The 15,753-nt window shown below is 51.8% G+C and overlaps 2 protein-coding genes across 2 annotated transcripts in view; one reads left to right on the forward strand and one right to left on the reverse strand.

The window, feature by feature from the left end:
• The window catches only part of LPIN2 (lipin 2), an 82,712-nt gene extending 71,946 nt beyond the window's left edge, over positions 1 to 10,766 (forward strand). The window contains exons 10-20 of the mRNA XM_055126607.1: positions 427 to 520; positions 866 to 935; positions 2,538 to 2,627; positions 3,721 to 3,803; positions 4,457 to 4,601; positions 5,324 to 5,472; positions 5,867 to 5,953; positions 6,820 to 6,972; positions 7,299 to 7,413; positions 7,955 to 8,058; positions 8,270 to 10,766. Coding sequence (XP_054982582.1) covers positions 427 to 520; positions 866 to 935; positions 2,538 to 2,627; positions 3,721 to 3,803; positions 4,457 to 4,601; positions 5,324 to 5,472; positions 5,867 to 5,953; positions 6,820 to 6,972; positions 7,299 to 7,413; positions 7,955 to 8,058; positions 8,270 to 8,414 — 1,235 coding nt within the window. The 3' untranslated portion in view covers positions 8,415 to 10,766. The remainder of the gene's footprint in view (positions 1 to 426; positions 521 to 865; positions 936 to 2,537; positions 2,628 to 3,720; positions 3,804 to 4,456; positions 4,602 to 5,323; positions 5,473 to 5,866; positions 5,954 to 6,819; positions 6,973 to 7,298; positions 7,414 to 7,954; positions 8,059 to 8,269) is intronic.
• Positions 10,767 to 13,337: 2,571 nt separating this feature from the next.
• The window catches only part of EMILIN2 (elastin microfibril interfacer 2), a 50,746-nt gene continuing 48,330 nt past the window's right edge, over positions 13,338 to 15,753 (reverse strand). The window contains exon 8 of the mRNA XM_004606111.3: positions 13,338 to 14,170. Coding sequence (XP_004606168.3) covers positions 13,833 to 14,170 — 338 coding nt within the window. The 3' untranslated portion in view covers positions 13,338 to 13,832. The remainder of the gene's footprint in view (positions 14,171 to 15,753) is intronic.

Below are 15,753 nucleotides of genomic sequence, written 5' to 3' on the forward strand. Positions count from 1 at the left end.
CAAGCAGTGTGGCATGGGCCTGGAGCTGTAGGACTGGGGACACTGCCTGTTAGGAGGTTGTCTACCAGCAGTTTGTTCCTCTGATAAGGAAATGTAGTGTTAGTTCCAGTCTCTGTGTTTCTGCCCCTCTCCAACCACATCTGTAGTCTTATTTTCTGAAAAATCTCTAGCATGTCTGTTTCTTTCTTTTATATTTTGAACCTAGATACCTAGATGAGGTGTGGAGAATGAGGAGGAAGAATAGAAAAAAATTGTTCCTTTATATCCTAAAAAATAGATATGCATATCTGATGCTTTACTTTTGATGTATATCTTATTTTTGTTTTTTTAAGTTTATTTTGTTTCATAGTCCCTTAAATGTCAAGATTATTTTGATAATCTCATATAGGAATTTATGTAATCTCTAACCAAATTCATCATTTGCAGAAAAATTCATGGAACATATTATTACTTATCATGAGTTTGCCGAGAATCCTGGGCTTATAGACAACCCTAACCTGGTGATTCGGATCTATAACCGGTAAGTACTTTGCTTTCATGAGTTTTTTTTCCCAAATACAGTTTCTAATAATGAGAGTTTCTCTTGTATACAGTAAGCTAATGGACAGTGATTTTGAAGTGAAAGGAAAGTTTATTTTCATAGGAGGGACTACAGTGTTACTCTGATTTGTATTCTGCTTTCAGTCAGAAAAATCTGCTTGAAGCAGAAGTGTTTCGTATAAGAGAAATTGAGCTGATGATCCTTTTACTGAAACTAACAAAGGAATAAAGGGGTTTTATTGTTTCTACTTCGCTTTTTTTGTGTCTCCCTTTCCACTCCTGCTTATCTCTTGCTCTCTTCTCTTATGATTTTTATTCCTCGCAGTTACTATAACTGGGCTCTGGCTGCTCCCATGATCCTCAGCTTGCAAGTATTCCAGAAAAGTCTGCCTAAGGTGAGGTGACCCACCATTTGTTGCTCTTCTGACTCATCTACAATGTATTTGGTTTTTATTTAAGTTTTGATTTAATATTATAAAATTAATTTAATATTTTTAAAAATTCAATAATTCTGTGTGCCCACTCAAGTGATACCATGCTCAAAATCTTGAAAATAAGCTAGTTATTTGTCTTTATCATTTTTTTCTGGAGCGATAGCACAGCAGTAGGGCATTCGCCTTGCACGCGGCCAACCCGGGTTCAATTCCTCTGTCCCTCTCAGAGAGCCCAGCAAGCTACCAAGAGTATCTCGCCCCCACAGCAGAGCCTGGCAAGCTACCCGTGTGTATTGGATATGCTAAAAACGGTAACAAGTCTCAAAATGGAGACGTTATTGGTGTCCGCTCGAGCAAACCAATGAGCAACGGGATGACAGTGACAGTGACACATATATATAGTTGGGGTGGAGGCGGTGATTTTTTAAACCATTTTTACTGAGGTACTGGGATTTGCAGTGTATCATTTTTCATAATCTATTATTCCAACACCACACCCACCACTAGAGAGATCAATTCCCCCCACCTCCCTCATGTAAGCTCAGTTCTATAGACAGAATCTTCAGTTCTGATGGCTTTGACCATTTGAGGGGGGCAGGGGGTCACACCCAGTGATGCTCAGTGGTTACTACTGGTTCTGCACTCAGGAATTACTCCTGGAGGTGCTAAGGGGACCATATGGGACGCCAGGAATCGAACCCAGGTCAGCCACGTGCAAGGCAGACACCCTATCCGCTCTACTATCGCTCTGGCCCCAAACTCTGAACATTTGTGTACCCTTCCTAAATTCTTCTTTATCCATATTTGGGATAGATCTCTCACTCTTTTTTCAGTGATGGAGGTGATGAACCTACACACATAGGTAAATAGAGCCAAGTAAACTGGAATTCTAAAGAATTGTAAATCATTGTAAATGATACTTATCGTTGTAAATGATAATTGTTAAATTTCAAAAGCGATCTTTCTTATAAGTATAAAATTCTTTTTAAAATTCATATCATAATTCTGTGCTAATATATTTTAAGATTTATATGAAATAGATCCTACAAATGCAAAACTTTATAAGAATGAAGTAAGTTAAGAAAAGTTTAAGGGGAAGAGAAGGAGCAGATAGGGCATGTGCCTTGCTGAGCATTGCAAGATGTGCCCCCCCCAACCAAAAAAATACCCAAAAGCAATAAAAATGTAAAGGGAAAATTGAGTAGGACTATCGAAGCATTAAAGACTGTTTTCTCTTAAGAGAGGGAGTATTGACTTTGGTTCCATCAGTTGAAGCCATGGCTGAGTATTGTAGTTGGTCCTCATGAGAGTCACATTTCCAAGGGCAGAAAATTGACCACAGCCCATTGACAGCCTCCGAGAGTTGTTCCTGCATTGCACGGCCACCAGGTCCCACTGCAAAGAAGGACGCTGGCCAGTGTTCAGAGGCCAGGGCTCTCCAGGGCTCAGATGGTGCGGCATTGCTTGCTGTCTGTGGCCAAGCACCCTCCTGTGGGTGGGAAGGCGTCCAGTGATGCTCACCAACATCAGGTTGCTAGACTAAACCAAGCTGATTGTTTCTAGGCCACAGTTGAGTCCTGGGTCAAAGATAAGATGCCAAAGAAATCTGGACGCTGGTGGTTTTGGCGTAAAAGAGAAAACATGACCAAACAGGTAAGAAATAACAGGAATGATTACTGCCACGGAAGAAGCAAGCCCCCCTGCCCCACTCCACACACATACAGCTGCTGCGGTTTTGTCGGTCAAACCTGGTGGCTCTCAGGTTCATGTGAGCCAGGGATTGGACCCAGGGCTTCACATATAGGCAGGTGCTTTTTCCTGGAGCACCTTGAGTATTTCCCTTCCCTTGAGTATTGCATTAATTTGAAAAATCATTTCCGCTAGCCAGTCTGGTTGTCTCTAATGCCCATGTATAACAGTCACCGTTTTCTAATAGCTCCTGCACCACAGGTGCTGTGCTCGATTCCTTACACGCCTCACCTTTCACCTTCCCCTAACAGTAGAGATGTGTGAATTCTCACTTCACCAGTAAGAAGATAGGCACACTATCTTAACTGAAACCCAGTCACAAACAACTTTGTAACTATGTATCTCACCATGATTCCACTTTTAAAAAAATTTTTTAAGCAACAGGCACATGTTGGTCAAGTGACTGACCAAGGACGCCTGACCAGTGAGGGCTATCGCTGGGGTTTGATTTGGAATCTGACTGGGAAGTCTGTGTCACCTCCCAGAAGGAAATCTGGGCTTGCCGCGCAGTCCCTCCCTAGTGGGCCCTGGGTCCCTACTTCCAGACTTGAAGGGGTGCTCTGTCTATTTGTTCATTTATCTGGGCTAGGAGGGGGCATTCCCCTGGTCCTGCAGGATCATGGAGTGCTGGGACTGATTCCTTCATGCGGAATGTAAGCTCCGCTCTGGGCCTTTGTCCAGACCTTTGCGCCAAGCCCTCACCTCAGAATGGTGCCCCTTGTAACTCTTCACCTCTGGCACAGTGCACTCTGCGTTTTGCATTGAAACATAAAACTTCTCTCAAACTTCTGCGCTTCTGTGCTTGTCAAGCCAGTGAAAGCAGTTTTTCTTCCTGAAAAGTTTTGTTTTGTTTTGTTTTGTTTTGTTTTAATTTACATACCTATTTATTTCTTTTCCCGCGATGTCAGGGATCAAAACCTGGGGAGGGCTTCTGATAAATTTTTGCTTGTCTGCAGATTGGGACATTATGTGCTTTGCCATGATTATCTCATTTCAGCTGCCGGAGGCCAAGGAAGGAAAATCTGAAGTGCCGCCAGCTAGTGAGCTGCAGCCCAGCGAGAAGGAGCCAGCCAGTGGCAGGTGAGGCCCTTCCTCTCCGGATACTTGCTGTGGCCCTCAAGTTCAAGTTGACTTGGGCAACTTTAATCCTTAGTCAAAAATCGCTCTCGCCTAAGGAAATTCATGGCGGTGAGGCGTTCTTCCACGTCAGTTGTGGCTGATAACGTCTGCTTTTCTAAGACTGGTTATCAGCAGATAGAAGTAAGTCATTAACACTCGCCACAGCTTACGGAGCACTGCGCTCCCGTCCCAGAACCGTGCTCACAGGCGCCCATGAAATGGAGGCCTTGGGGAGAGGGAGAGAGCCCTGAGGTGTCCACGTGTGTGCTGTTCCCACACTCCCTACTGTGTGCTGTTCCCACACTCCCTACTGTGTGCTCTCCCTGCTCCCCTCTGTGTGCTGTTCCCGTGCTCCCGCTTCCCCGCTCTGTCAGGCTCACAGGGAGAGACTGTGAAAGGTACTAGAGCTGGGGGTGGGATTCCTTCTGGGATAGAGTAGCTTGAGGGGAGCAGAGTGTCCTTACTTTACTGGGCGCCACAAATAGCCAGACTTTAGCTGAGGGCAGAAAAGCGCATGTCCCGTCAGAGTAGGTGTACCCTGGAGCTGAGTCTCAGTGAAGGTTCTCATCAGACCTGACCTGCTGCCTCTTCATCACTGAATCTGTGTTGGCCAGGCCGGCCGAGGATGACTCATCGAGTGACGACGGCTCACAGGAACTGGAAGAATCCATCAAAGTGGACCCTGCGCCCACCGAGCCCCCGAGCCACGGCAGCGCCACCTCCTATAAGAAGTCACTGCGACTCTCGTCAGAGCAGATCGTGAGTCTGTGTGAATGTACCTCCCTGACTACGTGTGGCCGTGTCTTCTCATACGTGGGCTATTGTCCCCACCAGGAGCACTGGGGTCATCTGGGCACAGGCATCCAGACCTCCTGCCTCAGTCTTTGGGAGTGAACTGAAGAAAGAGGTCTTTTCCCCCTTGTCCCTGAAGACTCTTAAGCTGCTGTCCCAGCCCCTTGCTGTCCCTGGGGACCACCCGAGAGAACGGGCATTGTCTCACTTGCATACAGTTGCCCCTTTCCTGTCGATTGCCCACTCCCTGGTTTTTACCCTTTATCCATGTGAATTGGTCTTGAAGAGGGAGCAGAGAGATTGTGTGAGGGGCCGTGGGTCTAAGACTTCCTCAGCACAGCTGAGCCCGGCCAGCACTGGCCGATATGGCCAAGGCTGCACTGCACTGACCGGGGTCTGGTGTGTGAATATTCCCACACTGCCACACTCTGTTTCCAGCTGCTATGCTTTGCTTTTAGTCTAAGTTATGTTTATATAATTCTTCCCATTCTTTGTGCGTTCACTCCAATGTTAGATTTCAGCTTAATATGATATGAATTTCTTACTTCATATTACATCGTTGACAGCATCTCAGTAACTGCATATTATTGGGAATTGTGACTTTTAATTGTGCATATAATTCATCAGGGATGGGCCATTCGATTTCAAACCTCTCCCTCAGTATTTTTCTCTTTATCATACTACAAAAGGCAAAGCTGAAACTGCAGGATGGACCCAATGATGTTGTGTTTAGCATCACAACCCAGTATCAAGGTACCTGCCGCTGTGCTGGCACCATTTACCTGTGGAACTGGAATGACAAGATCATCATTTCCGACATCGATGGGACAATTACCAAGTAAGCAAGAGCTCATGGACATTTGCCTTTGCCACCAATGAGTGTTTCTCAGAAACTCCCATCCATAAAAGGACGGAGTAGATGAGTGTAGCCTTACATGTCTAAAGTCAAAAATAACTCTCGGAAAGACCTAGTTACTGAACCACCAACTTTTGATGTTTGAAAACAAAGCTGTGGAGACTCGGGAGGGGAGCAGGGAGGTGGGGACTGAATTCTCTCTGGAAATGCGCATCTGGCTCCTGCCACCGCATCACTGTGGCACAGGCCATGGTGAAATGGTTTCATGGAGCCTCCCTGCCCCTCCTCCACTTTGGGCAGCCAACATTTAACCAGATAGAAACACTTGGCTTCCTGTTCTTATTTCCTGATGCCTTTTCCTATTTCTGGCCCCCAGGTCTGATGCTCTGGGACAGATTCTTCCCCAGCTGGGTAAAGACTGGACTCATCAGGGGATCGCGAAACTCTACCATTCCATCAATGAGTAGGTGTCCGGCTGTCCCGTACATGTGACCCGACCCTTCTAGATCCTCTTCCCCATCCAAAGAAAAGTGCAGCCTCCATTAGGAAAGCGGACTTTGTGCCTGGCATTGCTGTGCTTGTATTTCTTAATATGGGCAGTACATGGCACACATGATGAAAGACGGGTCCATGGAACATACAAGCCCAAATGAATTGCAGAATTTCATTATCTAAGCATTAGTTGAGAATGGCATCATATGAAAATGGTTAGTTATTCAAGTATAATTTTGCTCCCGTTTTATAGAATAATTTCTAGTCTTCAGACTCTATAAATATCTTTCCTTTGTAGGAGATAATTTAAAGGGAGTCCAGGATTCCTTTTTTGCAGGGGTGGGGAATATGTTCTTTACTATGACTTTGTGACCTATCCTAAAAATATATCAATACTTCCACATTTAGAATAATCTGTGCTTGTGTAACCCCCAGTTTCCCCATGATATTTTTCCATGGAAGGTGAGTTCTGTTTCCCTGTTCAATTCAAAAATTTGTTTTACATAGTAAATGAGAGAAAATATATTTGGATCTTTTCAAAGAAAAATGCCCCATTTTCCCGTCAGCCACATGGTATTGGGGTGTGGCCCAGCAGTGGAGCCCCCTGTGATGCCCAGGTTCCATCTCCTGAACTTCAACTCTACTTGGGGCCAGAGTACAGCGGGCAGAGTGCTTGCTTCTCGTGGCTCGGGTTTGATCCCCAGCACCACATATGGTCCCCAGAGCCCACCAGGAGTGACCCCTGAGTGCCAGGAATGACCCTTGAGCACAGCCAGTTGTGGCCCAAAACACAAAATTAAACCAAGGCACCTGTACAGAAGCTGCGTTCTCTTTCAGAAACGGCTACAAGTTTCTGTACTGCTCTGCCCGTGCCATCGGCATGGCTGACATGACTCGGGGCTACCTGCACTGGGTCAACGACAAGGGCACCATCCTGCCCCGCGGCCCCCTGATGCTGTCACCCAGCAGCCTGTTCTCCGCCTTCCACAGGTGCGTGTGGTGGGCACTGGGATGAGGGGCAGGTACAGATTCATCAGGGGTTTGTGTCTCTCAGCGCTATACCAGGCCTGTGTCTGACATAGTGAAAATAAAGTACAATGTGCAAGTCTTCTCCTTCCCTAGATCCTGTCACTCACAGTTTTTAGTTACCAGATTGGCCAAGGAGAAAGAAAGATAGCCCCGCTCTCAAGGGGTCACTGGGGACTTTGTGTTTGTTTTTAAGTAGGGTGCTTGTGAGTATTAGAATGTTTGCAGGACCATGCAGCAGGGAAAAGCCTTTATTTTTAATTTGGTGATTGTATCCCCCTCCCCCCCAGGGAAGTGATAGAAAAGAAGCCAGAGAAGTTCAAAATTGAGTGTCTGAATGATATCAAGAATCTTTTTGTCCCGTCCAAGCAGCCCTTCTATGCTGCCTTTGGAAACCGTCCAAATGTAAGTGTCTTCACACATTCTGACGTGCGCGAGACTCGGAGAGGCACTTCTCACGGGGAGCCAAGTCACGGCCACCCCGGCAGCCTCATAGGCACAGCTAGGCTTCTGCTAAGTCGCTTTGCAGTTCATTCCCAGTATCAGCAGCAGTCAGAGAAATCCTCGAGGGTGGTCCCTGCCCAGAATGTTGGCGTGAGGAGAGATCCCCTATCCCCACTCTTTCTCTGCAGATGGTTCTGTCCCGGCCCTTAGGCAGTTCTGATAATGCGTGTTCTAAGCAGCTCAAAGCGGTGTCCCTGCATTCACCCAGGAGCCCAAGTGCTCCCCCTTGACCAGTGCTCCCCACTTGACTCCCCAGAGGAGCCACTGAGTCCAGACCCGACAAAGGTGCTGCCCACTGACCCCTGGTGGGCGGGGTGGGGGTGGCAAACACACTGCAGGGCTTACCGTTTCCTCTCATTCCTCTGGTTCGCCAGGGGCCCGAGAAGCGTCTCGCAGTGCTTCTGCCTGGCTAATGGCTGCTACCTGGTCCCTTCTGTTTTAGGATGTGTACGCTTACACACAGGTCGGAGTTCCAGACTGCAGGATATTCACCGTGAACCCCAAGGGTGAATTAATCCAAGAAAGGACCAAAGGAAACAAATCATCGTAAGTGCATCCTCCTTTCTCAGTGGGGTGTGGGCAGACCAGGAGGCTCCTGCCTGTGGAGACCCCTTTGCCTGGCGTCTCCCCCACAGTGGGCTCGCAGGCCATCCTAGCCCAGGCGGGGGGTGCCGGGCTGTGCCAGGGAAGGGCCTGCTGCTCTGGGCCCCCCAGCGTGTGTGCAGAGGAGCAGCTTGTCTCTCCCCGGCCCCTCTAGGTACCACCGGCTGAGTGAGCTCGTGGAGCACGTCTTCCCGCTGCTCAGCAAGGAGCAGAATTCTGCCTTCCCGTGCCCTGAGTTCAGCTCCTTCTGCTACTGGCGGGAGCCCATCCCCAAAGTGGACCTGTACGACCTGGCCTGAGGCACAGCAGTTCCATGGGGTGCTGGGTCACCCGTCCCACAACAGGGAAGAGGACTGACACTTCTGCTGGACAGAGGACTGGACGCGCACTGACATCCAGGCACCAGCTTGGCGGGGCAGGAACAGGGCCAGCTCCTGGACCGGAAGTTGCCACGTTCCTCCTCTTTCCAGCTCTGCAGCTCTGTTGGGGTCTGCGGCTCGGGGCCCGCAGGGACAGCGAGAGGAGCTTGGACACTGCGTGGCTTGGTGCAGGCTTGTGTGCCGGGTGCTCCTTGAATTGTGTGCTTGCAAAGGATGGAACAGGAAACCAGGCGTGGGCCAAAGCAGTGCACTGAGTAAAGTGTTCTTTCCACTGGGCGGTTGGGAGTGTTTCTCTTGGAAACCCGGCCTTCCTTCTCAGGAGGGCGCTGTCCACAGAACTGCGCCACTCGGCCAGCAGCGGTTCACGCCCCCTGTGCCCGGTTCTCTGTGGCCTCCCCTGCCACCCTGAAACGGGATACTGCCCCCAAGAGTTGCTGGCCCCAGCCCCTTCGGCTGTGGCCTTCTCTGACTGTGCACTGCTGGGAGGCCCTTGCTAGTTGGCAGGGACAGATCTTACAGGGTAACCGTGATGTCCAGCTAAACCACAGCACATGATTGTGTTTTGAGGGGAGCCAGGGAAATGCCGGTGGGCACTTGAGTCCTGGAAGAGTCTCTTTTCTGTCCCCTGCCTGCCCCTCATTGTCCCCACATGATGATCGGCCAACGTGTGCAGCCACACAGACAGCACTGGGGCAGGCTGAGGTCTCTCGGCCCCTCCAGGGTATCGAGAACCAGGAATTCCAGGCCAGGTGTTGACAGTCACCTGGGCAGAGAGGTTGGAGGCCGCCAGGGGACCAAGCTGGGGTCTTCATGCGGGGAGAAAGGAGAACCAGGCTCCAGCCGTGGCCCACGCTTCGGAGTGTTCCCCCTCCCCTCTGCCTTCCTCTCCTTGCACGGGGGGTCACCTCGTGCTGTCAGGTGCCCCCGCAGTTGGGAGCGGTGATTGTTGCAGTCAAGGGTGTTGGAGAGCCCACATGTCTCTGGGTTTCTGAAAGCCTCCAGGGTAGCTGTGGGAACTGCCCAGAGGGGTCTGGCAGGCGCCTTGTCTCAGGCCCTCAGTGGACCTGGACTTCCTGTGCTCCACCTGAATGTCCCCGATGGGCTCCTGACCTCTCCTGTAACCCCCGCCCCCTGCTCCTTTCAGGTGTCCTCTGGAGGGTCTCGCTCGCTTCTTGTTCTTGATGAGCTCTTCTCCCCAGCCTGGTGACCCCATTTGCCTGAGCCCAAATCTCGGGACCCCAACCTTTGTCCCCATGTCCAGAAGCACTATCCTGTGTCATTTTGTCTCTGCACATTGATCCAGTGGGTATATACGCTAATTAACATGAATCTTTTTCCTTATTTAAAGGAGTCCCTCTCGCTGAAAGTAGATGATTACTATTACTATAGTGTTACGAAAGTATTGTTTGTGCTGAAAATTCATTGCCATTTGGTACAAATGACGTTTGTTCTTTCTGTGAAAGAGAGATGACCGTGAGTGTGTTTGTACACAGACCCTCCCGGCGGCCAGCTCGGAAGAGGCAGCCTGTGCTCTGGGCGACAGGCACGAGGCTGAGCAGAGCAGGCTCTGGAAGGTGTTCTCCCCATGCCGTGTCCCACATTCCAGTGTCCCCTCCCTGACTTTACCATGTGCCTCCATGTCCGTGCTCTGGGCTTTGCAGACTGGGAGCACACACACACTCGGCCCGTAGAAGCACCACATCAGTTGAGCTTCCAGACATCCGCGTAGCTCTCGGGAACCCACTCGAGTTCTGGCCTCAGGGCTCCTGGCAAGCCACACAGGACGTGCCTGGCCCTGAGGAGGTGTACAAGAAGGTGTGGGAAGGCTTTTAAAAAGTAGGTAGAAAGTCACACTTTCTCGGTCTGCAGTTGGCCAGAAGAGACTGCTGCAGGGGCTCCGTCTGCCCGGTGTCGCCCTGGCTCCCCGGGAAGCTGCTCACCCAGCTCAGCACTCTCGGTTTGACGGAGTTTTTCTTTAAGTGCTCTCTCCAGGTGGAAACGACTTTTTGGGGGGTTTGTTTTGAAGGTAAGAAATGGAGCGGGGAACTTTGCTCTTTTAATTTAATGATTACAGTCTTTGATGAAGTATTTGATTATTAGCAACCTCACTAATAAGTTTTAAGTTGTCAGAAATTAATTGTAACACCGGTTCAGTACTCTTAGTTATGGCAGAGACGGTTGTCTTAAGATGAATGGTTCATTTTTTTGGTGCCGTGTTTGATGTTCAAAACAAAATGTTACAACAATAAATAAACATAAGGCAACACTTTATGTTTGACTCTTTTCTTCAGAGATTATAAAACCATCCTCTCTGTACTCTTGCCAGAAAGGAATCATTTCCATAAATTAGCATTTTGACTCACTGCTGACACTCAGATCCAGTAGAGATAGTATTTCTTTCGGGGCTTCATTTTCTAAAACCCGACTCTGAAAGTGAGACTCCACCAACAGGACGTGACCTCTCTCACTTTGTAGGGTCTGCCAGGGAATGATTCATTCATACATATGTGATTTCTAACATTTTCTCACTGGTCTCTGGGCTTACTCACTCCCACCCAGGGTCCTCTGAGAACACTGTTCAGAGCCCTTGTCACCCCACCTTTCAGGAGACCCTTCCCTGGAGGAACATGACTTACCAGTCTCAATGTTTTCACCAGCTTAGAAAAGATAGTGCGGTCTTAGATCAAAAGCCGTATTCCATAAAAGAGCCGGAGGAAACGTCCTGTCCTCGCTGCCCCACTCTAGGTCTCTGGGCCCGCAGCTGTGACCTGTGTTGGATGTGGAAAGGCTGATTCCAGGGCTGCGGGCCAAGACAGAGCTGTGGGGGGGTCAGAGCTACGGGTCTCTGGGTGAGCCTAGCAGTAGGCAGAGCTGTGGCAGGGAGGTGCCTACGAAGGAAATGGTTTTCGCCACAAATCGTTTCCTGCAGGAAAATGTTGGGGTCGTTGGTGGGGTTTCCTCCCTGCTCCGAGGGCCCTGCTCACACAGTGTCTCCTGCTATACAGCACCCCTAACTTTGCAGATACTCTTCGGCTCACTGATAAAATGGTACGGGGAAATACATGTTTGGGAAAGAGGAGTGTGTGTGTGTGTGTGTGTGTGTGTGTGTGTGTGTGTGTGTGTGTTGTAGTGTTTCCACACCAACAAGGAAGGACTTGGGTGTGTCTCCAGTCACACAACTCCTCACACTGCAAGGAACTGTTCCAATGATGAATGTGCTTAAATAGGAATAATTCCAAGTACGATCTATACTCGTTTGCCTTCTATAATGCTGCTGCGTTTCTTGCTGTTTTTAATCATTTAAGTGAGACTGTTTGCTAATGCTGTATGTGAGGAAAATTTTCTGGTCCTGTCCACTTAGGAACCACCCTGACCTTTCTTAGCAACCCTTCCTGATTTCACAGTTGTGGCCTGGCGCCTGGGCTTGGTTCACACCCTGGCCTCGCACACTCAGCGTGCGTTGAAGCAGACTTGACTGTGTGAACAGAGCTCTACTGACCTCACATTTTTCCGCCTGTGCAAGAGACGCCTCTCTCCTTAGAACAGTTTAATGCTAGGGGGCTAAAGTCAAAGCAGGACCCTAGAGGGAGTCCAGATCCACTAAGAGAACCAGGTTTTGAGGTTTTAGAGTGTCCAGGAACAGGTGCAGGGTTGAGGGGTTAAGGACCTACCTTTGCGGCTGTTGAGTGTGACTCTGTCCCCTTGGCCCAGAGTCTAGTAGGGATGGTGGGGGGACCAGGGCTTGTGCCTACGCCGACTGGGTTCCGTGAGAAAGCACTGCGGCACTGGGCCGGCCCTGCGTCATTCCCAGGACGGCCCGAGATCCCTGGCAGCGAGCTCCCCGCTGGAGAAGTGGAGTGCAGAGTGCCAGCCCCTGCCGCAGCTGGACAAAAAAGGCCTGGATGCTCAAGCACCACAAAGCTCCCAAGCAGGGGAGAAGCAGGTGCCGCCCCGCTGAGAGGCTCCCCCTGAAGTGCTCACTGCACTTGCAAACTGACTTGGAGATTACATTTAAGAGTCATTTTGTGCCAGCAGACCTTGTTTTTTATCAACCCTATCTGTTCGGAGACTAGGGGACTTGAAATCTTTCCCCTCTGTGGCCTTGCCGGCCAGTAGATCTGACTAACCCGATGTGTGAGGAGCCCAGCCCTGCATAGACCCGCGGCCGGGAAGGAGAAACGAGCTGCTGTGAGAGCGGGCCCGGAGCTCGCCCTCGGGAAGGATGCTTGCACCTGGTGCTGTGGCCACATGGCCTGGGAACTGGCGCGTTCGTAGAGCCGCATCCGCAGTGAGCCAGCCCCCAGCGGTCCCCCGCACCTCTGCAGCAGCTGGGAGATGGAGTCTCCAGCAGGCCAGGAAGGGACCCCTCTTCAGATGCAGGGTTATATGGGGGTGTTGGCCCACCACCCAGGAGAACAAATAGTGTCTTTACAAGCCAGAACCAAATAAAATGCAAATGCCCAGCCTGGATTCTGAGGGCTGGTTTAGAGCAATGCTGAACGTTCCACACCTGCAGGCCTGCAACCGTCAACCAATGGTTTAGATGAATGACATTTCACTGTCTCTGTAGGCAGTTTAAAGCCAACTACCAAGGGCAGAGAGATAGGGCAGCAAGTAGGGCATTGGTCTCATGTGTGGCTCCCACACACACCCCCGCCCCGCTCTTGCCACAACTGGCTTGTTTGGGGCCACACCCAGGGCAGACTGTCTCTGCCCTCAGCTCACTCTGGGGTTTTCAAGCCTAGGTCAGCCGTGTGCAAGGCAAGCACTCCGGCCTTCAGGTTGCTTTTGGAGGGCAATCTCCGTCCATGACGCAGCAGACAGCCACACGAAGTGGTTTTATATCTTTATTGAGAACACTCCCTGTCCTTGCACTTGATTCGCGCATGTCATTCAAGGAGCCCAGCCAGCAGCCGGCTCACAATCCCCTCAGAGCCGGCCTGGGCTCACCCATCCCCGACAGCCTGAGCTTGTCTGTGTGGGTGCGTGGGTGGCACTTCAGTGTTTAAACTTGTCCCCTGTGTGCAGTGTAAGTGGAAACAGACTCTTGCCGTGGCTGTGCCCTTTGGTAGACTGTAGACACAGGAATGAATGTGGCCCCCCTCCCACCCCCCAGTTCGCTAGGCCAGTGTCCCCTCCCTTCCCCGGCCCTGGCCCCCAAACCAGTTCCCAGGCGAGGGCCGCTCTGGTTCTTCTGTGTGGACGACCAGGGGCTCAGCGGTCAGCTCGGGCCTTTCTGTCTTAGGGGAGGGCTAGGTTGTCTGCCCGAAGCTAGACCAGTGCTCCAGTTATCTCCATGATAGGAATATATTAAAGCTTCTGCGTTCTGCCAGCTGCCTAGAGGTGGGTGAGGGAAGGGTAGAGGAAGACCCCGCTGAACGTGGAATACATCTCGTCGAAGTCCGTGTGGGCCAGTCTGCCCCCGGTCACCACGATGTTGACGCCGTCTCCCGCCTTCAAGTGCACGATCAGGTGGAAGGCCCCCGGGCCCCCGCAAGTATGCGGAGCCCCAGGGGGGTGGTGGTATTCCAGGAACTCTCTCTTGTAGCCGGCTGTGTGCAGCTGGGCCACGCTGGCGTTGGAGACGGACAGCACGGCCTCCACATAGGTGTCCCTCTCGGGCGTGAGGGTTGCCGTGATCAGGTAGCGCCCATCAAACGGAGCTGTGAAGACCCCTGGAGAGGAAGCAAGAGCCGGGGCCCCCAATGTGAGCCCTCAGCATTTGGTCCAGGGGGGCAGTGACCCTGCCCGGAAGGAAGCACATGGGAGCAGGAGGGGCGGCAGTGCCTTGAGAGGCACACAGGGGCAGTTCTTTGTCACTTTGTATTTAATTGGGTAGTTTGAGCCTTCCCGCAGCTCAGGAGGCCAAACAGGCCGATTGGTCAGTGCACGTGTCTGCACATGGGGTCCTGGGGAGTCTCCGGATTGGAATGCTCGGGCACCCAGGGCTGCGCCAGCAATGTTTGAGGACTATATGCAGTCAAGGACCAAGCCAGGGTTGGCCACATGCCAGGCATGAGCCTTCGCCCCTGGCAGCCCCTTGTATACTATATTTACTTGCCCTGCTCATGGCCAAGAGCAGACGCTAAGCCTGCACTGCCTTAGGACCCCGTGTCACTAGTGACTCAGCACACAACACACACAACATCCCCCCAGGAACGCTGAGCCTTTTGGGTCCTCTGTGCAGGGAGAGCACATGGGCCCCAAGGCCCTGCCTGGACCTGCTCCCACCTCACCAGCCGCAGGGCAAATAAAGCCTGGCTGCCTGAGAAGCATCTCACAGCCACCTGGGAGTCAGCCTGAGGCTACAGAGCACAGTCCCCAGGGAACACTGGGGCTGGCCCAGGGCCAGGACATGTGTCGCTAGGTCACTAGAGACGGGAGCTCCTGGCTAGCGCTCACAAGTCCCAGCCCTGGACCTGTCCTCCAGGAGACACCGCCAGAAGCCAGCTGAGTCTCATTTAACCAGTGTGACCTCATGGGGAGACTCGTGAGGAAGATGAAGACGTGAGCTCTGAGATGTGCCTTTTGCAAAGCAGCGGTCAGTGGCCCGCCGCTGCGAGTGGGAGTGAGTTCCTGCTCGCTGTGCGGAAGGCCCAGGGTGCCGTCCCCATTCTGAGCTCTTGGCACAGGCAGCTGAAGAAGCAGCCACTGCCCACGGGCACTGGGAGGGGAAGCTGGGCACTGAGCTCAGCCTGGGAGCTAGAGTGAGTCTCGGGGGGCAGGGAGGGGACCCCCCAAACGAAACACCAGGCCACCCTGCTCTTGATGGTGGCCCCAACCCCAAGGCACAGGAAGGGAAGTAAATAAGGTCCTGCAGCCGTCCTGGAGCAAGAAGCCCCTGGAGCTGGCCGAGCCAGGGCAGAGGCCAACTGCGGTCAGCACGGCTGCACTGAGCACAGTGGGATTCAGCCGGGCAAGGAGGTGGCGGGGAAGCCCCGGGGGGTGGGGGCAGGCTCCCCAAAATCAAGACCTGTGCATGACTGGAGTACCTCATCGGTCCTTCCTGGGGGTCTCCACTCCTCAGGAGTGCACATGCCCAGGGCCCCCTGCTCAGCCCCACACTGCCAAGCCCCCCAACCCCACCCCGCCATGTCCACTCGGGGCTTTGCACACAAGACCCAGGTTAAATGCCCAGCACTGTGGCATGTGGGGACCCCGGGTCTGCATGGGCTGCCTGGAAGGATGCGGCTTTCCATCACCACCGTCCCCCACCATGTGGGCTGGGGGAAGAAGCAGGCTGGGCCCATGGGGCTCT

This window comes from Sorex araneus, chromosome 2, assembly GCF_027595985.1.
Source record: "Sorex araneus isolate mSorAra2 chromosome 2, mSorAra2.pri, whole genome shotgun sequence".
Taxonomy (NCBI): Eukaryota; Metazoa; Chordata; class Mammalia; order Eulipotyphla; family Soricidae; genus Sorex; species Sorex araneus.